The sequence below is a fragment of the Ictalurus furcatus genome, chromosome 13, assembly GCF_023375685.1.
Source record: "Ictalurus furcatus strain D&B chromosome 13, Billie_1.0, whole genome shotgun sequence".
Classification (NCBI taxonomy): domain Eukaryota; kingdom Metazoa; phylum Chordata; class Actinopteri; order Siluriformes; family Ictaluridae; genus Ictalurus; species Ictalurus furcatus.
In genome coordinates this window covers 28559887-28585626 of record NC_071267.1, presented here as the reverse complement: position 1 = coordinate 28585626, position 25740 = coordinate 28559887, and the positions used below count along the sequence as shown (strand labels likewise).

The 25740-nt window shown below is 43.5% G+C and overlaps 1 protein-coding gene across 2 annotated transcripts in view; it reads left to right on the top strand.

Moving 5' to 3' along the window:
* LOC128616844 (calcium-activated potassium channel subunit alpha-1-like) overlaps positions 1 to 25740 on the top strand; it is an 84804-nt gene that overhangs the window by 10925 nt on the left and 48139 nt on the right. For both annotated transcript variants that reach the window (XM_053639681.1, XM_053639682.1), the window contains exons 2-3: positions 10240 to 10368; positions 23667 to 23728. In XM_053639681.1, the coding sequence (XP_053495656.1) occupies positions 10240 to 10368; positions 23667 to 23728 (191 nt within the window). The remainder of the gene's footprint in view (positions 1 to 10239; positions 10369 to 23666; positions 23729 to 25740) is intronic.

Sequence of the window (25740 nt, the reverse complement as noted above, 5' to 3'; positions counted from 1 at the left end):
TCTCACACACAAGCATCATTAAGAAGGAGGTCAACTCTAAATCCATCTCTGTCCTTCTCTCCCTCTCTTTCTCTCTCCATCTTTCTCTCTCCCTCTCTCTCTCTCTTGCTTTCTCTCTCTCCCTCTCTCTCTCTTGCTCTCTCTCTCTCCCTCTCTCTCTCTTGCTCTCTCTCTCTCCCTCTCTCTCTCTCTTGCTCTCTCTCTCTCCCTCTCTCTCTCTCTTGCTCTCTCTCTCTCCCTCTCTCTCTCTCTTGCTCTCTCTCTCTCCCTCTCTCTCTCTTGCTCTCTCTCTCTCCCTCTCTCTCTCTTGCTCTCTCTCTCTCCCTCTCTCTCTCTCTTGCTCTCTCTCTCTCCCTCTCTCTCTCTCTTGCTCTCTCTCTCTCCCTCTCTCTCTCTCTTGCTCTTTCTCTCTCCCTCTCTCTCTCTCTTGCTTTCTCTCTCTCCCTCTCTCTCTCTTGCTCTCTCTCTCTCCCTCTCTCTCTCTTGCTCTCTCTCTCTCCCTCTCTCTCTCTCTTGCTCTCTCTCTCTCCCTCTCCCTCTCTTGCGCTCTCTCTCTCCATCTTTCTCCCTCCTCTCTCTCTCTCCTCGATTAATGTCAACAATCGTGCTGAAGTGCATGTTACTGTAAACAACACCACAGACACTGGGGACAGTGTTAGTGTTAGTATCGACTCCGGCCTCAATGACTGCACTGACCCTGTAAGACACTGCACTGACCCACACCGAGACAACACACACTGCAGAGTTATAGAACACTATAGCTGAGCTGGAAATAGGGGGAGAGAAGATGGACGAGGTGGTGGAATCTGCCCAGAACTGCCCAGAGTGCAGCGCGGGAGCTACAGGAGGAGAACCGCTCACAGACATGGAGGAAGCAGAGCTCAAGCCAGATCAGCCAAATAACTTCGACTTTTCAGAACTGCCTGAACAACTTTACACCACAGAACACATTAACCGGGTTTTAGAACTGATGGAACATCTCACTGACAAACTACTTCCCAGACAAAGAAAACTTCATCAAATCTGCACAACTCGCAACAAAAAGTGAAAACCTGAACGTGCTCTCGCCACGGAGATGGGTCAGATTCGGGAAATGGACACGGAGACGGGTCGGACTGAGGAAATGGACACGGAGACGGGTCGGACTGAGGAAGTGGACACGGAGACGGGTCGGACTGAGGAAGTGGACACGGAGACGGGTCGGACTGAGGAAATGGACACGGAGACGGGTCGGACTGAGGAAATGGACACGGAGACGGGTCGGACTGAGGAAATGGATATCAGCTGCAAGAAAGGCCTTAATATAAACAGCACTGTGGTCTTTCATACAGATCTCTGACTAGAGTGGATTTATAGTAAGACTGAAGGGGTTTGGGTTCCTGGGTGGAGGGTCTGATGGGATTCTTTTTAAAAATGTAAATATACTACACTGATGCATTAAATTCATCTTAAAAGTCAAAAGACTCTCTATCGCCATCTTTCTCTGTCCATCTTTCTCTCTCCTTCTTTCTCTCTCCTTCTTTCTCTCTCTCCCCACCTTTCTGCCCCTCTCTCTCCCTCTCCCTCTCTCTCTGTCTCCCTCTCTCTCTCTCTCTCTCCCTCCCTCTCCCTCTCTCTCTGTCTCCCACTCTCCCTCTCTCTCTCTCCCTCTTGCTCTCCCTCTCTCTCTCTCTCCACCTTTCTGTCCCGCTCTCTCTGTCTCCCTCTCTTTCTTTCTTTCTCGCTCTCTCTCTCTCTGCCTTTCTGTCCCTCTCTCTCTCTCCCACTCTCCCTCTCTCTCTCTCCCCACCTTTCTGTCTCTCGATCTCTCTGCCTTTCTGTCCCTCTCTCTGTCTCCCTCTTTCTCTCTCTCTGCCTTTCTCTCCCACCACCTTTCTGTCCCTTTCCCTCTCTGTGTCCCTCTCTTCCTCTCTCTCTCTCTTCCTCTCTCTCTCTCTCACTATCATTCAGAGTTACTTCCTGATCTTATTACCACCATTTAAAGACAATAAATAAATAAATAAAACACTGAACACTGCACTCATTCCTGAAATACAGAAATACACTGCTGTAGTCTGTTATATACTGTGCAAGTCATTCCATCTCAAGTGGTCAAATAATTGTAAAGTTGGTTGCTTGATTGTTTTTAATTGTACTAATTATTTTGAGTGATTACGTCTATGTATTGGCTTTGCAAAATCACCAGTTTTTTGTTGTTTTTTTTAATTTTACTACTATATGTGTCATGGCATGTTGGTTATACAGCTGTTAATGGAAGCCTCTGTCTCCTGGCTCAGGATGGTCCTAGCTCCTTGGAACAGGAAGGTATGCGTGGTCTGCAGGTGGGCCTCAGCTGCCTGACACCACGCATAAACCTCGATGTTAGAGGATGCTGCTCCACAGAGGCTTCATCAATATGGGCGTGGCTGGCCAAAATGGCAGCCACGTAGACCTTGATTGTAGAAGGAGCCAATCCTGCTAAGAAACGTCCTTGTAAGAACTCTAGAACTGTAGCTATTGCGCAGTTCACTGGGTCTAACTGACGTTCCTCACACCACGAGACAAAGTCACCACTTGAGTGCATACAGTTTCCTTGTGGATGGTGCTCTAGCATTCAACATGGTCTCTACAACCTTAGATGTGACACCAGAATGTATGAGTTGGTGCCCCTCAGGGGACAGACCCACAGTTTCTATAGTTCGAGCCGAGGGTGATAAATCAGCCCTCCGGCTTGAGAATCTTACATAATTGCTAGAAAAGTTGTCCACTGCACTGGAGAAAGCATACTTTTCTTGAGGTTCAACCTGAGCCCCAAGCCTTTGATGTGGGTGAGAACAACATCTCGATGTTGAATTGCCAGTTCCCTGGATCGTGCAAGAATCAACCAGTCATCCAGGTAGTTTAGTACACGGATGCCCCAGAGTCACAAGAGAGTCAGAACAGCATCCATGCACTTTGTGAAGGTGTGAGGGGATAAAGCTAGCCCAAAGGGTAGAAACTGATATTTGTATGTGTTCCCTCCAAACGCAAACCTCAGGAACATCCTGTGACGGGGTGATATTCCGATGTGGAAATATGTGTCTTTTAGATCTATCGTCACAAACTAATCCTCAAATTGAATCTGTGGAAGGATAACTTTGAGAGTCAGCAACTTGAACCTGTATGTCTGAAGAGTACAGTTCAGATGACTCAGATCTAAAATTGGCTGCATACTCCATAAACCATAATAATGGATTGGCCGCATACTCCATAATAATGAGCACACCTCTGAACTGGTCAAGCTCTGAACTGGACCTGGTAATCCTTTTCTACGGTAGACAGAACCTATGGAGACACATTTGGCAGTAGTTTCCACGCTGCCAGATGATCTTTTAGTGACTTTAACTCTTCCACATTCTATTGGAGGGAAAGCATCAGATTTTCATTGGCCTGTGACAGCTCGCTGACCAGAGAACACTGAAAACTTGGGGACCGCCTTGGCTAGGGGAAGCAACTACAGTAGTACTGGGGGCTAACTGCCCTTACAACCTCACGTCCCCTGAAACGTCGCTCCGCGTCCCCTCAGGATCGCTCCTTCTTTGTCTGCTTGGCCTGTATGATCATTCTCAGATCAGGCCTATTAACAGGCTGCTACTGTGACTGCCCTGTCCCTCTGGCTCTCTGCGGGGGGAGGTGGGCCGCCATACTTACCTTCTGTGCCTCCCTCGCACTAACGCTGGCCCGGGCGCCACTTGTGGATGCCCAGGCAAACTCGATACGACGGGGACAGAACTGGCTGAATGCCACCGTATGTCGAGCTCATGCAGCAGGTCTGCTTGGTAGGCCTGCAACACTGCCATTGTATGCAGTGACCCACAAGTGAGACCCGCTGCCACATAGGCCTTGCCCACCAACGCAGAGGTGGCCTTACACAGCTTGGATGGCAAAGCCAGCCCCGCTCGACAGACCCAGAAGACAGAGCAAGAGATAGAGCAGCGCTCGTCTCCGACTCCTCTTCCAGATCCATACGAGATCCCCAGGACCTGGGTCGTCTGCTGTGAGGCTCTGAAACCCAACACCCTTTGGCCAAGAAGAGAGCGAGCTGCGAGTGGAGCTGCCTGATTGTAAGGCATTCACAATGCGCACAGTCAGACCTCTCGAGGCTGCCCGGATGTGCCCCACCCCGAGACATTTCACACAGAAAGTGTGTCCATCCTCCCCGTGATGAAACGGGAGCAAGGTGTAGCAGACTTCCTGAATTCTCTCACTCATACTTTTCTCTCTCTTAAACGGACAGAAAAGTAAAGAGGTTTTTCTTTCTTTTTTTGAAAGATCAGGAGGAAATGAAGAGTAATTTTGTGAGCGTTACACAAACGTCTTGCTAAAGATAATTAGGTTGACAACGCGGGTTACAGGTGCCATTTTTATATCACACGACGCACTTAATCGCCACGTCACCCGATCACGGCAGGCCTATAAATAAGCGTGATGTTACACAAGCTTCAGATACCGGTCATGCGCGAGGGCGCTTCCCACAGCGTGGAGCTCACGCAGCGTTGAGTTCCCTCCAAAAGGGAACACAAACAAATAAAACATCCCATAATAGCATGTTACAGATTGGATTATTATTATTATTTATTTATACTTTAATTTTAATGTTTTAATTGTATAAAAACTAAACATAAAAAAATGAAACCATTAAATCCTTAAATCAAAAACTGCTTTTGTAATAATTTTTTTTTAAACAAATCAATAAGGAAATTCGCTCAAAAGTATAAACTAAATAAAATATCCCACAATAGCATGTTAGCTTGTTACTGAATCAGATCGGATTATTACTAATCACGCCAGTGGATATTGCATCTGTTCCATCTGTACTGCTTATTCACTAATAAAGGACTTGGACAGGTTTACAAAGTGACCTTGCTTTGATTGCCAAGAAAGACTCACTTTAAAAAATCCTTGGACTTGATTTAGTGTCGTACAACTACTTTAGCAAAGTGACACAGCCTTTACCGAGCTGGCACAAACAGCTACGGCAAAGATGCTAAATCATGGTACAGTTATTAACGGTCCCAAAAACCAGTTTTATTTTCTCTATTCCAGACTTTCAGCCATCAGATGTGAAGTGAATCTCTAGTTTACGGTCATGAATATTGTGTTATATTTGTGTGTATTCTCTATCAGGACAGATGTTGGGTTTTATTTATATCTTTAACGTATATATACAGCATATCTGCTGCTGCCTGAACATTAAGCTCTTAAATTTGTGGAGAGTTCTCGGCTAATTAAATGAATAGGTTGCACTGATTTATAAGCAGCACTCAGCCACTGATGGAAACGAGGGCAGATTAAAAGGATGGAGAGAACGAGAGAGAGAGAGAGAGAGAGATTAAATGGATGTGAGGCTGAATAATGCAGAGGTCTGAGGAAATTGTCTCGGCTCTAATGTGAACTGAATGTTGATGTGGACGGATGGAGGCTTGGCATTGGGGCTAAACAGGGCTAAAGCGAGTCAGGCTTAATTTAACGCCACGAGATGAATTTTAGAATTTCAAAACCCCCTGTTTAAGAGCAGTACAGTGAGGGAAAGAAGTATTTGATCCCCTGCTGATTTTGTACGTTTGCCCACTGACAAAGAAATGATCAGTCTATAATTTTAATGGTAGATTTATTTGAACAGTGAGAGACAGAATAACAACAAAAAAAAATCCAGAAAAACACGTCAAAAATGTTATAAATTGATTTGCATTTTAATGAGGGAAATAAGTATTTGACCCCTCTGCAAAACATGACTTAGTACTTGGTGGCAAAACCCTTGTTGGCAATCACAGAGGTCAGACGTTTCTTGTAGTTGGCCACCAGGTTTGCACACATCTCAGGAGGGATTTTGTCCCACTCCTCTTTGCAGATCTTCTCCAAGTCATTAAAGTTCGAGGCTGACGTTTGGCAACTCGAACCTTCAGCTCTCTCCACAGATTTTCTATGGGATTAAGGTCTGGAGACTGGCTAGGCCACTCCAGGACCTTAATGTGCTTCTTCTTGAGCCACTCCTTTGTTGCCTTGGCCGTGTGTTTTGGGTCATTGTCATGCTGGAATACCCATCCACGACCCATTTTCAATGCCCTGGCTGAGGGAAGGAGGTTCTCACCCAAGATTTGACGGTACATGGCCCCGTCCATCGTCCCTTTGATGCGGTGAAGTTGTCCTGGAGAATTGAGCTTGAGTGAATGAAAATGAGATAAACGCAGATCAATTGCAGACTGCATAACGGCTGTGACGTTGATGAACTCGGTTCAGTGTGACGGGAACAGCAGGAGGTGTCTGTTCTCTCCAAACTCTGTCGTCTCTCATTTAGGAATCTGAATAATTTCTTACATGCGCCGCTTTGACGAACATAAATTAGTGTGACGGTAAGGCAGGGGAGTGTGTCACAACACATTCGCTAATGGCTGTGAGAAAACAGAGTGAAGTACACTACTCTGTGTAGATCCTAAATTCTTTACACTTACCGTACTGTATCCTACATACTACTATATATACTGTACTGCATGCATTCATACTACACACTACACATACCATACTACACTCCAAGAAAAATACTCAGCGAAATCTTTTCGTGACAACATGCACAATTGTACACACTGCGTATTCAATCATGCTCACATGCATACATCATACATCATACATATAGTAGTATCATCCTTTGAGTTAAAACAACAGTCTGCTAGCCTACAAAGCCAATCCATTGCTTAACCCCACGCTACTGGTGATTACACTGTTATTGTTACACAGTTATTGCACATCCCCATAACTAGTTAAAAACCTAATCATATACTCATCATACACCACCCTGTGTACTGAATACTATACTCATCATACACCACCCTGCGTACTGAATACTATACTCATCATACACCACCCAGAGTACTGAATACTCATCATACACCACCCTGTGTACTGAATACTATACTCATCATACACCACCCAGAGTACTGAATACTCATCATACACCACCCTGTGTACTGAATACTATACTCATCATACACCACCCTGTGTACTGAATACTATACTCATCATACACCACCCTGTGTACTGAATACTATACTCATCATACACCACCCAGAGTACTGAATACTATACTCATCATACACCACCCTGTGTACTGAATACTATACTCATCATACACCACCCTGTGTACTGAATACTATACTCATCATACACCACCCTGTGTACTGAATACTATACTCATCATACACCACCCAGAGTACTGAATACTATACTCATCATACACCACCCAGAGTACTGAATACTATACTCATCATACGCCACCCTGTGTACTGAATACTATACTCATCATACGCCACCCTGTGTACTGAATACTATACTCATCATACACCACCCTGTGTACTGAATACTATACTCATCATACGCCACCCAGAGTACTGAATACTATACTCATCATACGCCACCCTGTGTACTGAATACTATACTCATCATACGCCACCCAGAGTACTGAATACTATACTCATCATACGCCACCCTGTGTACTGAATACTATACTCATCATACACCACCCAGAGTACTGAATACTATACTCATCATACACCACCCTGTGTACTGAATACTATACTCATCATACACCACCCAGAGTACTGAATACTATACTCATCATACACCACCCTGTGTACTGAATACTATACTCATCATACACCACCCTGTGTACTGAATACTATACTCATCATACACCACCCTGTGTACTGAATACTATACTCATCATACACCACCCAGAGTACTGAATACTATACTCACCATACACCACCCAGAGTACTGAATACTATACTCATCATACACCACCCTGTGTACTGAATACTATACTCATCATACACCACCCTGTGTACTGAATACTATACTCATCATACACCACCCTGTGTACTGAATACTATACTCATCATACACCACCCAGAGTACTGAATACTCATCATACACCACCCTGTGTACTGAATACTATACTCATCATACACCACCCTGTGTACTGTTGCTTTTCTGACTCATCTCTTCTTAAATTTATCATTGTGGTTATAAATGAGAGTATTTGGGGTTTAGGACACTGTGAAATGGCCGATATTCCATGTCCAGAGAGTAGACAGAGTGTGCTGTAGGGTTTGTGACAGCGTGTGCGTGTGTGTGTGTGTCACTCTGAAGGAACAGACTGTAACAGAATGAGGTGGATGAGTGATGATAATAGATTTATGTGGTATAATTGAGTGTGTGTGTGAGGTGAGTGTGTGTGTGTGAGTGTGTGTGTGTGTGTGTGTGGGGGGGTTATGGGTTATGTGTAGGAGATGCGAGGAGATTAATGACACACTGTACATCTCTGATTCACCACCTCATCCTCACACACTCTTTAATTACAGATCTGCAGCAGTCTCGGCCATCACGTTTCTGAACTTTACCATCTTGTACATTAAATATTTATTCTCAGTGTTCATTATGGTAAAGAGGCCAGTGCTGTGATGCCAATTACACACACACACACACACACACACACACACACACACACATACACACACAGCACCATCACATCAATTGTTTTTTACCAATAGTACTGACACAACCACTATACACCCACTTCTGTGTGTGTGTGTGTGTGTGTGTGTGTGTGTGTGTGTGTGTAGTGTAATAAATATTGTGTGTGTTTGTGTTGTGCTGTTATTCATACCGCAATCTGTGACTATATTTTTCTCTGTCTGTCTGTCTGTGTCTACCTACCTGTCTGTCTGCCTGTGTCTACTTGTCTGTCTTTCTGTTTGTTTGTCTGTCTTTGTCTACCTGTCTCTCTCTCTGTGTCTGTCTGATTCTTGGTCTGTCTGTCTCTCTGTGCTTGTTTATTTTTCTACCTATCTTGTCTGTTACTTTGCCTATCCTTCTGTCTGTCTGTCTGTTTCTCTACCTGTCTGTTCATATGTCTGTCTGTTTATATAACTGTCTGTGTGTCTGGCTGTATATCTGTCTGTCTCTTGGTCTCTCTGTGTGTCTGTTTATCTGTCTACCTATCTGTCTCTCTGTCTGTCTCTCTGTCTGTCTGTCAACCTGTCTTGGTCTATGTGTCTCTCTCAGCGTCTCTGTAAATGTGGAGGCTGTAATGTTGATTAATGTGCTTTGTAGTGATGTGTGTTCCTGTAATTTCCCATCATGCCCTCCTCCATCTCTATCTCTCATCACCTGTCACGTCGAATATGTACTCAATACAGAGGAGGAGGAGGAGGAGGAGGAGGAGGAGGGACATAATCATCCATCATTATTCTGTTTTGTTGTGTTTATTTCACAGATGTACTCTAGCCTTGTGTGACTTTTCTATTTTAAGACACGAGTGAACTTTTAAACAGTGATGTATAAATCACACTAATGTTATATTTTTAAATTTAAAAGCTACTCTAATTCTGTCTGCTTTCCACAGAGCTCCCGAGTTCTGGATCCTGATTGGTCAGAAGGTGTTGATTAATTCTCTATAACAGCAGCTCTGACAGTAGTGCAGGTTTATATTAATGCGCTCGTTCTAATACAGTGTGTGTGTGTGTGTGTGTGTGGGTGTGTGTGTGGGTGTGTGTGTGTGTGTAATTGGTGTAAAAGTGCTGCTTGTCTTCATTAATTAAAGCCAAGTCACTTGTGTGGTTCATTAGAAATGTCTGACATTTAACACTAACACCTTCTGCCCTTTACTTCATGTGTGTGTTATATTTATGTGTGTGTGTGTGTGTGTGTGTGTCTGTGCCTAGAGTCTCTTCCTCCAACCTTTTTGCTCTGTGTGTGTCTACACACCTCAGGCTCAGTGGGAAATATACAGGAGACTGTAATTAACCTGTAGAAAACCTTTCTAACCCCGCCCTGACCTTTCTAACCCCACCCTTTTCTTTATAACCCCACCCTTTTCTTTCTAGCCCGCCCTTCCCTCCATTTCTCATACACACTGAATAACATACTGACTTTGCTATATCATTGTCCTTCTGCTCGACCCTGTTTATTTCCCAGACAACGTCCTTTCACTCTCATTGTCTGTTTGTCTCAAACACACACACACACACACATACACACACGCTGCAAGATTTATTACCCGTCAATTCAGACACACTGGGAAATGTCAGGCCATCGGACGGTGATTAGTCACTGACCTGGAGGTTGTTGTGCACTCAAAAAAAAAAAGTATGTAATTTGAATTGTGTAATGTACTCTCAGCGTAATTGTCTGCTTTTGTGTGTGTGTGTGTGTGTGTGTGTGCAGGATGTTCAGCGGGTCAGCAGTGTGGAGAAGAAGGACATTACGGTGGTCAGCGAGGTGGGCTGGATGACCTCGGTGAAGGACTGGGCCGGGGTCATGATCTCCGCACAGACACTCACCGGACGCGTGCTGGTGAGTCTCTACATATGACCTCTGACCTCTACCTTACACCTCAGTTCTGTTTCTTCAGGAAGTTGTCATTGGCATTTCTAATCCCAGTTATAGGTGTTTATATGGTTATGGCGGTTAGGGGTGTTTATATCGTGGTCACGGTTAGGGGTGTAGTGATGAACACACTGTGAAAGGCTGCGATAAAGAACTTTTTAATTACATTAAAAATGACGGTTTACTCTTACTCAGGTAAATACTGTGCTATGTTCTGTTCATGATGGTGAACATGAAATGGTGTGCACTACATCTAGTGCACTAGGTAGGATGTTATACCCTAGGAGGATACCGTAGGTATCGTCTGTGTGTTAAATAAAAAATGGTGTTGGAGCATGTTGAGTCAGAGGACGAATATTTCTACATGTAACTTTTACATTAATGCTAGAAATATGTGTTTATCTTTTCATTTTAGTTTCTTATACTTTTAAGATGATGAGTCATTTGCAAAGAGTAACTACACATTTGAGTGTGTGTGAGTGTGTGTGAGTGTGTGTGAGTGTGTGAGATGTATAATGGGATACTGGCGTGTAGTAGCGCCTTTAGTCCCACTGAGCATGTGCAGTAAACAGTGTTAGCATTAGCCGCTGGCTGAAGTGGTTGCTATGGCTTCCAGGCTGTTCAGTAACGTGTCAGAGTTAAGAGCCAGACAAATGCCCAGACACACACACACACACACACACACACACACACACACACGCACGCACACACTGAGTCATCATATGATCCACAAACCATCATACAGATTAATATGAGCCATGATTTATAATATTAATAATTAATCATAATATTAATAAAAGCCATCATACATACCTGTGTGTGTGTGTGTGTGTGTGTGTGCGAACATGTGCGTAAGTGCACACGTGTGCATGCATGAGTGTGTGGGTGTGTGTGATGTAAGCACGCCATGACTCAGCTGCAGCTGCTGGACGATGAATGAAGCTCATCACTGGTGTGTGTGTGCGTGGGTGTGTGTGTGTGTGTGTGCGTGTGTGTGTGCGTGTGTGTGTGTGTGCAGAAACCTTGAGCATTATAGTATGTTTGACTGACCTAGTCTGTAGCCATGGTAACAGCAGCTTCATGTAGCACAGCAGACGTGTGTGTGTGTGTGTGTGTGTGTGTGTGTGTGTGTGTGTAATGTTGAACACTGCTGTGAGCTGGTTAATTAGTGGTGTTATTAAAATATCATTGGAATAAATAACCAGAGAGTCACATACACAAACAACTGCTGCATTTGTTTCCTTTTAAAGTCCGACACGAAGTCAATTAAAATTCAGGCAATTAATTTCCCACCAAAATACAGCTTCTGTGATAAGAGAAAAAAAACAACGATCGGTTTGGAGACCTTCGTGTTTGGAGACCATCTTGTTTGGGGACCATCTTGTTTGGAGACCATCGTGTTTGGGGACCATCTTGTTTGGAGACCTTCGTGTTTGGAGACCATCTTGTTTGGGGACCATCTTGTTTGGAGACCATCGTGTTTGGGGACCATCTTGTTTGGAGACCATCGTGTTTGGAGACCATCTTGTTTGGAGACCATCGTGTTTGGAGACCATCTTGTTTGGAGACCATCTTGTTTGGAGACCATCTTGTTTGGAGGTTTTCTTGTTTAGAGACTTCTTGATTTGACACCGTCTTGTTTGGACACCATTCTGTTTTGAAGGCCGTCATGTTTGATTAATGTCTCGTTTCGACGCCATCTTGCTTCAAGGCTGTCACGTTTGGATGTCTTCACGTTTGGAGGCTGTCTTATATGGACACCGTCTTGTTTGGAAGCCATCTTGTTTGGTGACCAGACCAATGTTATGGAGACCACCATATAAAATAACCATACACAGATAGCACAGGCTAATCAATAACCACATCACAAACAAACAGACTAGAGACTGAGAAGAAGGAAACTAGGATGAGGAAGTGGGGAAACAAGGAAACAGGGTTACCACGGAAACTAGGACACTACAAACAGCAATGGGACGCAGCTTAAAATTACAGCGGTAACATGCAAGACACATTATAAACTAAAAAGGTTATAAGGTCACAAGTGCACACAGGTGACGCTGATGAATCGGGGGTGGAGCTAGAACAGGAAGTAAACAGGACATGGGCATTTAAACAGAATCTTTTTTGACAGTGGTTATTTTATGTGTATTACCCATACTGCACTGTGAGCAGTGAGTTGGTTTAACATGGTTGGTGTTCAAACGTGTGTCATGAAATGAGGTTATTATCTGGAACATGGAGCTGGAAATAATAATGTTAAGGGCAATAATCTCATATGCTAGATGCTAAATTGCGAATTAGCATGCAAGGTGTTAGCTAGCTACTTAACAGGCTACTACACTGTAGGAGTTATGACTAGCGTCTGTAAATTGTTACTCTCCTCAACCATGTAGTGTTTTAAGGTTCCTCAGTGACTGTTCCTAATGAGACCTTACATATCAAGCTGTGTTATTTATTTATTTATTTATTTGCTGATCTTTGCTTAACTACAGCGCAGCGAATCACTCTGTGAGTGCGTGTGTAGAATATTCCGCCAGCGTCTGAGCTGGTAGACAGGAAATGTGTCTCGGGCACGAGGACTTTCTCAGTGCGCCCTGAAGCCCGTCCTGCTCACCACGAGAAGCTCAACCAGAAGACCGGAGCGTACGGGGTGAAGCAGTGTGCATGTGCACCATTAATTACATTCATTAATCATTAATTAAGAACAGCAGACTGAGCTGTATTTTCCTCTCCAGTGTCCTAAATCCGTTTAGTGTCATCTATATTAATGAACTCCAGCTCTGATTGGCTGTCAGTCCTAAACACTGTTACTACATTATGTAAACAATGTCGCTCAAATGCTAGTACAATCTTAATAACTGACACGTTAGGGCGAATAAATCCAGTGTAAACAGCCGTAAAGTCCGGACAACACGTACAGTTTAATTCACAAGCATGCCTGTTTATTCACGCTAATGAATATTCATCGGTATTTACAGTGTGTTTCCTGCGTATCTGATTCGTTCGGCCTGTGATACCGTTCAGGAGATGGAAATTGGGCTGGTCAGATGAAGTCTTGTGTTTTAAACAGATGCAGCTGGAAAGTTGTCACGGAATACCTCGGGAGGTTTGACCAAAGACTCCATTTTCCCGTGTGAGAGCTGCTTCGACGCGGCGTCCTCGCGTTCTGTCACGGTACATGGAGAATGCTTTGAGTTCATTAATGTGAAATTAATGAACTGTTATTGCACAAGTATATAGTTATTACAGATGCCACCTGAGATTTGCAGCCAAAAATGTTCAAAAACTGCAAAAAAAAAAGTTTATGGTAATTTTAATGATCAGTCCGGACGTGTTTTAACAGCGCAGTCACGCCCATAAATCCCCCGTCCATGCTGGAGGATCACAGCAGAGGGTTTGATGATTAAACATTTGAGTTCAGGCTTGATGGAATAGTAAGCACACACACACACACACACACACACACGCAGTGAGAACAATAAAGGTGTACTAATGAGGCTTATTGAGAAACAGGAGCACAGTGAAATTCCATGGGAACAGGAAACCGTGACCATATAAGGAAAGGGAGAGACCAAACGTGATGGATGCTTTGCAGCTTTAATAAAAATAAATAAATAAATAAAGTATTGAATGATAAGTAAGAGGCGTGTATGCGGTTACCCGTGTGAGGGGCCAGAATTCACATACTTGCCTTTTTTTGTATTCTTAAACGAAGTCCTATTTCAAAGGAGGCTTCAGTGCACGTGGGTTAGTCGATCTGGATTTAGCTGATATTCACTACACATTCTGCTGCGTATTTAATATTCATGATCATTATTTCTTTATATATATATATATATATATCTGTCCAACACAAACATGTCCATTGCCGTGGACAGGGGGGGCGTTTCAGTAAATATGCTCTTCCCTATTAGCAGATAGCTGAATAGTTATTTATTTTAAAGATATTTCTATATTACATTTTTTTAATAAAATACCTAACAAACGCGCACTGCTGTTTTCCCTGTACAGTAACGATCCACACATTTCATTTGATCTGATTTCTAAATACCATATTAATGTTATTAGGATATCGTTCTAGATTTCTCTGGGAAAGTTGATTCCAGGTGTGAGGATGGTGGTACACCGCACATATTTTCTTATTTCCGCACATTTTATTTGAGAAGTATTCAAACCGAGAGACTCTGACGGAGTTGCACGCAAGAAAATGTGTAATTTCACCAACTAATAAACTCTTACTTTAGGAAATAAGCAGCTAATGATGTTTAGCCCTGCTTCAGCCACGTTTCCAATCAGCCAGCTCCATTTTCCCACCTGACTCATACATGAGGACCAGAACCAGATGACAGCCTGTTTTTCTCAGAACAAGCCAGGAAATCGTTCAGCTGATTACATAAACAAGCCATGTGTCCAAAGAAATAAGAATTTGAATTCGTTTAGCATCTTGTACATGAAATATAAGTTTTTACATCTTCATGAATGCTACATAAAAGAATGCTTAAACATGTAAAGAACGCTACTGAACCTGCTGTGAGAGTGTGAGAGGGGGTGTGTGTGTGTGTGTGTGTGTGTGTGTGTGTGAGAGAGAGAGAGAGATTGTGTGGAGGAAGACCTGAGAGACAGACAGGTAGAATTTGAGCACTTTCAAAACTCAACAGAAATCACGTGCAGCTTTCGCTCCATCAGGTTCAAGTCGATGCTTGTTGCCGTGTGTACGTGTGTGTACGTGTGTGTGGGTGTGTGTGCGTGTGTGCGTGTGTGTGCGTGTGTGGACGTGTCTCTCAAGCTCTGCCAGGCGGTCTCACACTCTGTCTCGCTCTCGCTTATGGGTTACGGGAAGCAACTGAAAGCACAAAAAGAGACACCAAGCAACTCGAGCTAAATAAACAGAGCTTTACCTGCTGGTTCGACCCGCCTCTTCTCCATCCACAGCTGACGCTCGACCCCGCCTCCGCCGCCACAAATGCATAAATACTTAGAGAACGCGTTAACATTTTAAACAATAATTTACTAGTTTAGAATTGCTTTATCTTAATCCTTCTCACTTTGTAGGTTAAGACTAGTTACATGTGTAACTTGCTTCAATGAACACCGGATACCTGCAAGGTGGAGAGTGCTGTCTGAGCTCATGCTCAGGTATTTGCTCAGGTATCTGACCATCATGATGTTGTCCAAAGGGCACAGAACATGACGTTGTCTAGTATAAAAAATTTGAGGCCTAGGTAGACTGCCCTCACTTCCAGCTGTTTGATGTGTTCTGCTCTCAGACTGTGGCTCCACATGCCTCGCTGTGGTAGCACACTGCTCACTAGCCGGTCAGGGAGGTGTCCGTAGTGACTCTGCAGTCTTTCTCCGATGGGACACCACTATCCGGTTTACTCAATAGAGGTATATCTCGTGACCTTCTCTCATTCCAGCAGGCCAGGATTTCCAAGAAGACAGCTGACTAAAGCTGTAGTTAACATCTACGCATCCTCTGCAGGACGTGGTACTGCACGTAGCGACCCGCCGAATGGATAACGCTCTCTAAATGTAACTTCATGCATACGAACAGTGTGACCTGCTCAGCTCCCCAGACTGCAAGGAGGATGGACCTCTTCTGGACGGCCTGCTCGCTGGTGGTGGGGTCGTCCAAATACAGACGTACACTTATGCCTCCTGCATGTGATGTCAGGAACATCTGTGGTACTAAAGAGGGGACTAGAGGAAGGCAAACCTCATTTGTGTGTCAGAGTGTTGAGAACATGAAGACGCGCGCTACACGGAACCAACCTCGTCGCTGCATGGCGTCTGATAGTTCAGTTCTCTCACATCTAGAAATGGACAGAAACCACCATCCTTCTTCTGAACTAGGAAGTAGGTTCCTTGTTCTGAACCAATGCGGCGAATTTGATGGGGTCTGAAATTGACGAGGACACGGGTTCAGAAAGTTTGGTGGCCACTGGCAGTGTCATCAGGGCCCAGTGGTTACATGTAGCCGCTGCCCAGTGAGGAGCTTTTTCAGCTGTAAAGCATCCTGTTATCAGCTCCTGTCCTGCATGGTCAGCCTCCAGGGGACGTTATTGATCATAACTATTGCTGTATTGTTGTGTAAATACACACAGGTAAAGGATAAATGCTTCCATAAATAAATAACTGCCTCCGATCTCCATTTTTCAGCAGTTCACTTCTAATCTCTCAATCTGTAATAAAACCCTTTCACTAAAAGGTGACTTAGTGGTCTTACATGCTTTCATTTAACTTTAAACATGTACTGTGTGAAGGCATCTCGGAGGCTTTTACACTAAGCGTGTTAGTCTGTTTGTGCAGTTCACAGTTGCTCGGGAGAGGTTTGTTTAAACTTATCTACCATGCTAATTCATAAAAGGAATGACTAAGTGCTTCGGAAGGAAGTCTGTTAACTACGTGATAATGCAGGCAGTCTCTCCATGTGATGGGGCACAGGGCACAGGAGATATATGGAACTTTTTCTTAATGCAGTTTGATGGGAGTTTGTCATAACGTGGTATGTGTGAGACAGCTGTTAGCTTGTCGTGATGTGGTATGTGTGAGACAGGCAGATGTTTGTCATAACCTGGTATACTTTGCTGAAGGAACTGTGATTATGAGTGACAGTATTTGATGCCAGTTTGTGTGAAGTGCTTAGACAGTGTAGTGTTTAGTGTTTATTATTACACTAAGACACTTTAGAGTCTGTCACTGGGTTGTTCTCTTGATGATGATGAGGTCGTTAGTGGAGGATAAAAGGAACGTGTGTTAGATATGTACAGAGTTTCACACCGGTGATTAACGAGCTTAATGAAGACGTGAACATTATTTCACATGGCAGAAACTCATGAGTCGTGTCATTTCATCATGCTCATCCTGACACTCCTTTCAGTAATGCTGTATCCACTGTTTGTTTATTTGTTTTGTTGTGATTGAATATTGATTGTCTGGTGGTAGCACTAGTCTGAGTGCTTCGGCTAGCCAGCAAAATGTTTATTATTATTATTAATAATGATAATAATAATAATAATAATAATAATAATGATAATTGCCACTTTGAACATTTTGAAAGTTTAAGACTTCGTAGCAGAAACTATAAATACATGTCTTCTCTAAAATTCATGTATCTGGACGGGGCATAACTAAACTCTATGACAAACAGGAAAGCTGGGTCACTTAGACTTGAAGACACTGACTTAATTACTCAGGGTCTCTGTCTGGGGCTTAGTATTTGGGGTCTTGGTCTGGGTCTCATTACTCAGTCTCTTTTCTAAGTATCATTACTCGGGGTGTCATTGTTTATGGTGGAAATCAGTGCCGTGAAAGCACGAGTGTGTCTGGTCCACACGGCTCTGTTTTTTGTGAGTGTTGAGCTGTGTGAGCTGATATGATGAGATGAAGTTGATCTCTGACCCTTGACCCCTGAAATGGTATCTTACTGTGCAGCACTAGAGTGAGCTCCTTACCTTATGATGTGTATTGATCACTCTCTCTCTTGTTGTCTCATTTTCTCTCATTCACTGGAGATGGACAGAGGGGAAAGGTGAAGGGATAGAAAGGAAAATGAGAGCTATGATGAGAGAAAGACAGAGAAACAGGGAGACTGGAGCCACTGACATCTTCAGAGCCGGTGCAGATGCGTTGGAACGAAAGCTCTCTGTTAATCCGCTGTTATAGTAAAACAGTTCAGTCTGTCACATACTCCACTTTGTCCTGCTCACAATCCACTGTGGGATCAAGTCCTCCAAGAACACTGCCACAACTTCTGAGGCTTTGTCCCAACCCACTTCAACTCACATGTGCGTATCACTGTCGTCATCACCATGTAAAGTCTGCAGCGCAGCAAAACAACAACGGAGGACGGCTGTGACGATATTCAGCGGAATGACCGGGAACACGGCGATTTACTTCACCCCAGAACTCGATGTGCTCGTGCAGGACGTTTTGGGGGAAGGTGCGTTCACATTAAAGACAGATATTTCATGGTTACTTGCAGTTATGACTATGCGCCATCAATATAGACAGATTCAATCCAAACAATTCAATCGAAATCCTGCTAAGAAGCTTATAATGTGAACATTAAAGTGGATCAGTGGACCACACAGTGCTCCAAAAAATCCACAGCTTATCACTGAGCATTCTTAACCAAACCCCAACCGTAATAATCTATCCGTCTGTCAGAAGAGCGAGCACCAGTCCAACAGTCATGGAGAGACTGAAACACACTGGTGTCATCATCACTTAATGCACATCTGGCACATCTCCTTCTTTATTCAGTCTGCCCTTCATCCTCTCACCAGCTTTTCTGACATCCATATTTTTGGTTCCTCTGAGGTCTGGAGGTGTAAAGACAAAACAGTTGGACTGAGAACTTCACATCGAACAGAAAGCTCTATGACAGAACCAACATCTGGGTTCATAGGGTTCATAATCTTTCCAAACATCAAACTGGATACTGAAACAAAACTTTATTCATATCGATTCCGGGCATTAGTTCATATTTTCTGCCTACTTGAGCGTTCCTCGTGGATTTATGTGAATGTAGTCGTGTCTCCTGATGCCCGAAAGGGAATATCGAGTGTTCCTTGCTGCCATGGAAACAACCATTAAAAAAAGATCATGACCTTGCATTAATCAGATAATAGATGGAAAGATAAACAGATCAACACTCAGACAGAGAAATGTACGTGTTGATGTAGTCTTGGAATGATTGTTTTGATCCACAAAGCCGTCGCCTGCTCGTTACGGCACCGAGAGGTTTTATTATTTTAATTTCTGATGGCCCGAGATTAAAAATGCATGCCGGAGTTTTCTCACTGAGATGGAGGAACAATGCCATTTGGCATCATGGAAAATAATCGGCCTTGCTCATGTATTATACATGTTTGGAGCTGCTGCAATAAAAGGAGTGCACGAGGGGCCATTGTGTAATGTAGATACCGTTCCTCACTGAGGAGACCACATCATCAGCTGCATTAAATAACCCTTATCTGATCTCTCCTGTCCTTCTCAGTCTGATCCGCTTCGCTCCCTCGCACTGTTGTCGGCGTAGTGAGTTCATGAGGAGCTTTCGCGTGAACTTGCACATGTGACGTTGATGTGTTGACGTTTCTGTTGCTGTAGGATGTTCAGTATGTTGTGCTAGCATCGATGCTAAGTGTAATGACGGTGTAATTTAAGGCGTACATAACGTGTTAATAATTCACCAGCACCTGGGGGAAGTGCTGACGTTCCCGATCGCGGCGTCTCAGTTCAGTTCAGTCTTATTTGTAGATCAGGTTTGAACCCCAGACACGGTCACAGGCAGATTTACAGGAGGACTAGTTTAAGAACGAAGTGCTCAGTGTCATATTTTGATGATTTTTATGGCTGTAAGCTCGTGATCATGGGGAACGTGTGTGCAGTGTTTTTTTATTCTCCCTGTCTGATCTCCTCTATACCGCCGTATGTTCTTTCTTCCACACTCATGTCTGATCTATCCGAATTACCTTCTATAGTTACATATCCTTGTCTAATCTCTCCTGCACTGCCTCATTCTATTTTACGTATGCTGTCTTGTCTGATCTCTCGTACCTGTGCTTGTTTGTCGAATCTTTCCTGTTCTGTCTTGTCTGATCTTGATTGATCTGTCATGACTTTTCTTGTCTGTCTTCCAGCCTTAAATTTATTCCCTCTAGTCTGTACATTTCTGATCTTTTCAGGTTCGCTTTTGTGATCATCTTTGTCTTCCTTTGTCTGATCTGATCTTATCTGATCTGATCTAATATACTCTATTTAGTTGTATATCTTCCGTTTTTTTCCTCTTGCCTTTTCATCCTTTTCTAATGCTTTTCAATGTATTTCTTGTCCAATTTATGTCTTGTCTGATCTGGCCTGTCTAATGTTGACTGATGTCATGTTCTGTCATGTCTCATCTTTTCTGCCCTTTCTTGTCTGATACTTTCTGACATTTTTTTTAATTTTCTCTTCTCCTGTCTTTCCTGAGCTTTTCAGATTCTGTATATGATCAGCATTGCCTTGCCTTGTCTGATCTTACCTGCCCATACTTATCGGATCTCTTCTATACAGCTGTACTTCCTCTCTCTTCTGCACTCATGTCTGATCTTTCCTGATCTTCTCTACCTTCTCTATTTCTATAAGGTCTGTGATGCTTTGTCTGATCTCCCCGGAGCTGTCTCTGTTCATTTGTCTTGTCTGATCTCTTCCAGCTTTGTTTCACTCTCTTGAATCTAATGCTTGTCAAATCTTTCCTGTCCTGTCTGATCTTTTCTCTCCTTTCTTTGTCTGATATTTTTCCTGCATTTCTTTGTTTATTCTCTCTTGCCCTCTGTGTGATAAGTTCTGCCTTAACTTGTATGATCTTAGCTGTCCTTTCTTATCTGATCTTTCATGCCTTGTGTGATCTTCCCTGCAGTGATTTATTTATTGCATCCTGTGCTGCCTTTTCTTATCTAATCTTTGTAGCCCTGTCTTTTCTCGTAATCTAATTTCAGCTATATGTTCTTGTCTGATCTGTCCTGCTCAGCCTTGCCTAATCTTTCAAGTCCTGCTCTGTCTAATCTCCTCTGTTATGCTTTGTCCACAATTCCCAAAATGTTCTCTTCTGCATTTGGGGGTGTCTTATTTCTGGCACTTAAAACGTTACTTAAACACCGGATTTTGGGTTTGCATCCGTTGGACTAGAGCCAGGTCTGAGAGTACCAACATACACACCGACGGGAGGGCGGAGTCAAGCGGGCGGGACTGGCTGACACTAAAGATGAGCAGAATGTAATTGAAACGATGTGGTGACTAACGGTGGACTCAGGTCATGTTTAGACGGAAACTAATGCAATGTGATCATTTCTGGTGAGCTAGTCAGCTAGTATAAATACAAACTCAGGGAAACAAACTATATGAAATCAAATATATAAATATTAATATACATTAACTATTAATAAATATTAAAGTAAATAAAAGTTATACATCCAAACAGAACCAAATACTAACACTCAGAATAACATCCACAATGAATCAAAAAACACTTCAAATAACACGACAAAATTAGCCAGTGATAGTTTTTATTTCTCCTCTAGAGGCCGCTATCGTACTGTATAATGACAGCGACTTTTTTCAGCTGCTCCCAATACGAGCGCAACCGGGAAACACTTTAACCTCACGGTCACATGACCACCTGCACCTGAATCACATTCTAGTTAACAAGCACTTTATATATATATATATATATATATATATATATATATATACATGTGTGTGTGTGTCTGTGTGTGTGTGTGTGTGTGTGTGTATATATATATATAGCCACAGTTTGCACTGCACTTTTGTCTTGCTTTACTTCTCTCACTTTGCTGTTGTTTCTGTTCTGGTCCTTGTGTCATATTTATTTCTCGCCTTAGTGTTTTTGCCACGTGTTTATATCTTCTTTTGTGTTTGTTGTGTTATTATTAAACCTTTATCTGCAGTCGCATTCGTCTCAGCCTCTAAATCGTGACAGTTAGCAGAAGCGAAGTCATTTAAAACGACATTTATAACTTACATTTTTTATATTTTTAAAAACCCAGATATAAAATTGCAGTCCTTTTCTGACTGAACCCAAGAACATGCATATGGATCGTTCTCTACAAGGTCCAGGTACACACATAACCGCTGGACCGTTTCAAATCAGCTGTGACTGATCATTTCTCCTGATTAAAGTGTTGTGTGCGGTACTGAAGTTTAGCTCAGGCTACTGATTTGCGTGTACAGATGACTGTTGCTCTAGCTAGGTGCTTGTAGGGAAACCACGGCAACCGTCAGTATACTGGAGTAATGAAAGGCTACTAATGACCAGAGTGTAGTCTGAATAATCCCTGCTGTGTGAATGCAGGGGCAGGAAGAAACAGAGAGACAGGCCGAGAGCAATAAAAAGAGGGATAACAGAGATGTAATCATGCTAAATAAGGAATGATAGAGATGTGGGGATAGAGAGGGATAAAGAGATGGAGAGGGAGGGCAGATAAAACCAGAGCGAGAGAGAGATTAAACATTCTCATCCCTCCTGTGTGTGGAGATTAACTTTAATACGCTCGCCGCCAATCCCTCTACAGCGCGCACACACACACACACACACACAGACTGTTCCTAAAGACATTAAACTCTACACTGTTGCATCATCTAAGCAGCTGTGCTTCATTCAGACATACACATGCAAAACATCTTCACCTCAACTTTAATTATTAATACCTCACTAACATATAGCACATTCTCATGATGCTTACCTTACTATACAAGTTGTATACACACACACACACATTAAGGGGCAGGGCCATGTCGATGGCTCAAGGGAGTAAAGGAGGCGGGGCCATAGCTGCTGGAAGTAGAAGGGTTGGAGTATGGTGGGTAGCTGCAGGGAGAAGAGGGGGCGGAGCCTGTTGGGTAGCTGCGGAAAGTAGAGGGGGTGGAGCCTGGTGGGTAGCTGCAGTGAGAAGAGGGGGCGGAGCCTGGTGGGTAGCTGCGGAAAGTAGAGGGGGTGGAGCCTGGCGGGTAGCTGCGGAAAGTAGAGGGGGCGGAGCCTGGTGGGTAGCTGCAGGGAGAAGAGGGGGCGGAGCCTGGTGGGTAGCTGCAGGGAGAAGAGGGGGCGGAGCCTGGTGGGTAGCTGTAGGAAGTGGAGTAACCAGATTTTGAAATGCTACAACTTTACATCTGCTTTAGAACCATGCAAAAAGACATCTATTTCAGTTCAGGAAATTCTGTAGTGTTCTATAATGAGCAGTGTATATGTTAGAAAACGCCACACACACACACACACAGATCAGATCAGATCAGATCAGTGTTCAGATCAGTGAAAGACAGTAAAATAATGAACTACATGGATGAGTGTTTTTCTGCACTTGATGCTGAGTATTATAAGTAGAGAAACGGACTGGACTGGGAGCACACAGGAGATATTTGGGAGGACGTATTTGCTTGTGGTTGCGGGGAGTTTGTCGTCCTCCACATTCAGCCCTGTTTGGATTAACATGAAACAATATTACGAAAAAAGGAAATAATTGTAGTAAATACGATGATTTTATTTCATTAGATCAGTGTTAGTGAGTGCAGCTCCTTCAGTTCCCCGTGGTGTTTCCTGCTCTGACACCTGACTCAGCTCATTAACACACACAGGTGTCAGAGTGTGTTAGAGCAGGAACCACACTGCAGTCTGCACAGCCTGAGGATCTGAGGAACTCCTCCGTTATACCCTGATCAGGGGCGTGCTAACGAGAATGCTGTTCTAAGTGTGAGGTTCTCCTCCTCAGGTGGTGCTGGTGTTCATCCTCAGTATCGGAGCGCTCGTCATTTACTTCATCGACTCCTCCAGGTGAGTGTTCCTGTTACTCCACTGATCTCCACTGGCCTCTGCACACACCTTCACACGCAGTATTTCATAGAATTCAAGTAATCATCACTGCGTGAAGTCATTGTTTATTTCTGCATTCCTGTTCCTGTTATACACACTCGTTCCCTCAGCAGCCTCTCTCTTTACTCTCTCTTATCAGTTAATAAGAGAAAAAAAATGTAACGTTACGGCTTCACCTCTGACTGTTACACAGCGCTGGCACTGGAGACTCCTTCCATACACGTTACACAAGAGGGTTTTTTTTTTTTTTTTTTACAGAAAACTGCACCATATTGACCTTTTTTTGACCTTTTTTTAAATCAACATCTATGTGGAGCATCCACTGTACACGTCCCTGTGAACGAGCTGTTACTATGGAAATGTTAACGTTTTAGAACGAGCGCGTTGATATAAACCTGCGATGTGCGATGATAGAGAATTCATCAGCACCTTCTGACCAATCACAATCCAGAACTCAGCAGCAGTGTGGGATAAAGAGAAGTAACAATACTGTGTGTGTGTGTGTGTGTGTGTGTGTGTGTGTGTGTGGTCACACTGTAAAACCCACTGAGGAAGCTAATAAATCATGTCTTATTATAACGAGGAAATGTCCTGTTGAATTATAGATACGGTCATGCAGATAAAGCTCATCGGATATAAACTGAATTAAGTGAGACAGAGAGAAACTTCTTGCACATGCTCATGTCTGTGAACACACACACACACACACACACACTCACACACACACACACACACTCACACACACACACACACACACACAGCGGTTCTGCTGATCAGGTTAGATTAAAGATTAAAGCGGTACACACTGTTCCACAGACACACCGTGTTCAGTTCCTCAGTGTTCCTGTGTGTGATCTCTCCGTTCGCTCAGAGACAGTACAGATACAAACGTTTTAGAAAACATCATCAATAACCTGGTTGCATAAGTATACACACCCTTTTATAATGGGCCGTGCGACTGTACTCAGAATGAACCAATCACATTCAAACTCGTATTGAAAAAAGTAATTATCCTATAGCTCTCATCGATGACGTGATTCTGATGAACGCCAGATAAAGACCAGCTGTTTCTGGAGGAGTTCCTTCTGAAGTCAAAGCCTCAACAAAGCATGTAGGGGATCTCACTGTGGAAAGGATTCCACCAGCAGAGGGGTACAAAAGAATTCCCAAAGTGTTAGATGTACCACGGTGAAGCACGGTTCGGAAACACCATCCTGTTCTGGCGTGTGTTACAAAAATATCACCTTCCAGCACAAACTCGAGTGCACAGAGGAGCGTGTTCCGAAGGAGAAGATCAGCGTTTGGGAATGGTCCAATCAGAGTCCAGATCTAAATCCTATCTAAAACCTCTGGACACATAAAGGCTCATTCTTACTATTAGTGTGTTTGTGTGTGTATTAGTGTATCAGAGTGTGTTTTAGAGTATGTTGTGTATAGTGTGTGTGTGTGTGTGTGTGTGTGTGTGTGTGAGAGAGAGAAAGTGCTGAGTGTGTGTGTGTGTGTGAGTGTGTGTGTGTGTGAGAGAGAGAGTGCTGAGTGTGTGTGTGTGTGAGTGTGTGTGTGAGAGAGAGAAAGTGCTGAGTGTGTGTGTGTGAGTGTGTGTCTGTGTTCAGTGTGTCTGTGTGAGTGTATGAATGTGTGTGTTTGTGTGTGTGTGAGAGAGTGCTGAGTGTGTGTGTGAGTGTGTGAGTGTGTGTATGTGAGTGTGAGTGTGTGTTTTCAGTGTGTAAGTGTTGAGGTCTCTGAGCAGTGAGGCGAGATTGTTACACTAATGGACTGATAAAGGCAGGAGGAAGAGGAAAAGCTCCACTTCCTGTTAGACAGGAAAGAGAATCAGTCTCACTCAGAACCAGCCCTAACACTACACACACACACACACACACACACACACATATCATCATCATCCTCACAGTGTGTGTGTATATATTGTGTGTATATTGTACATGTGTGCATTTTGTGTTTATGTATTGTGT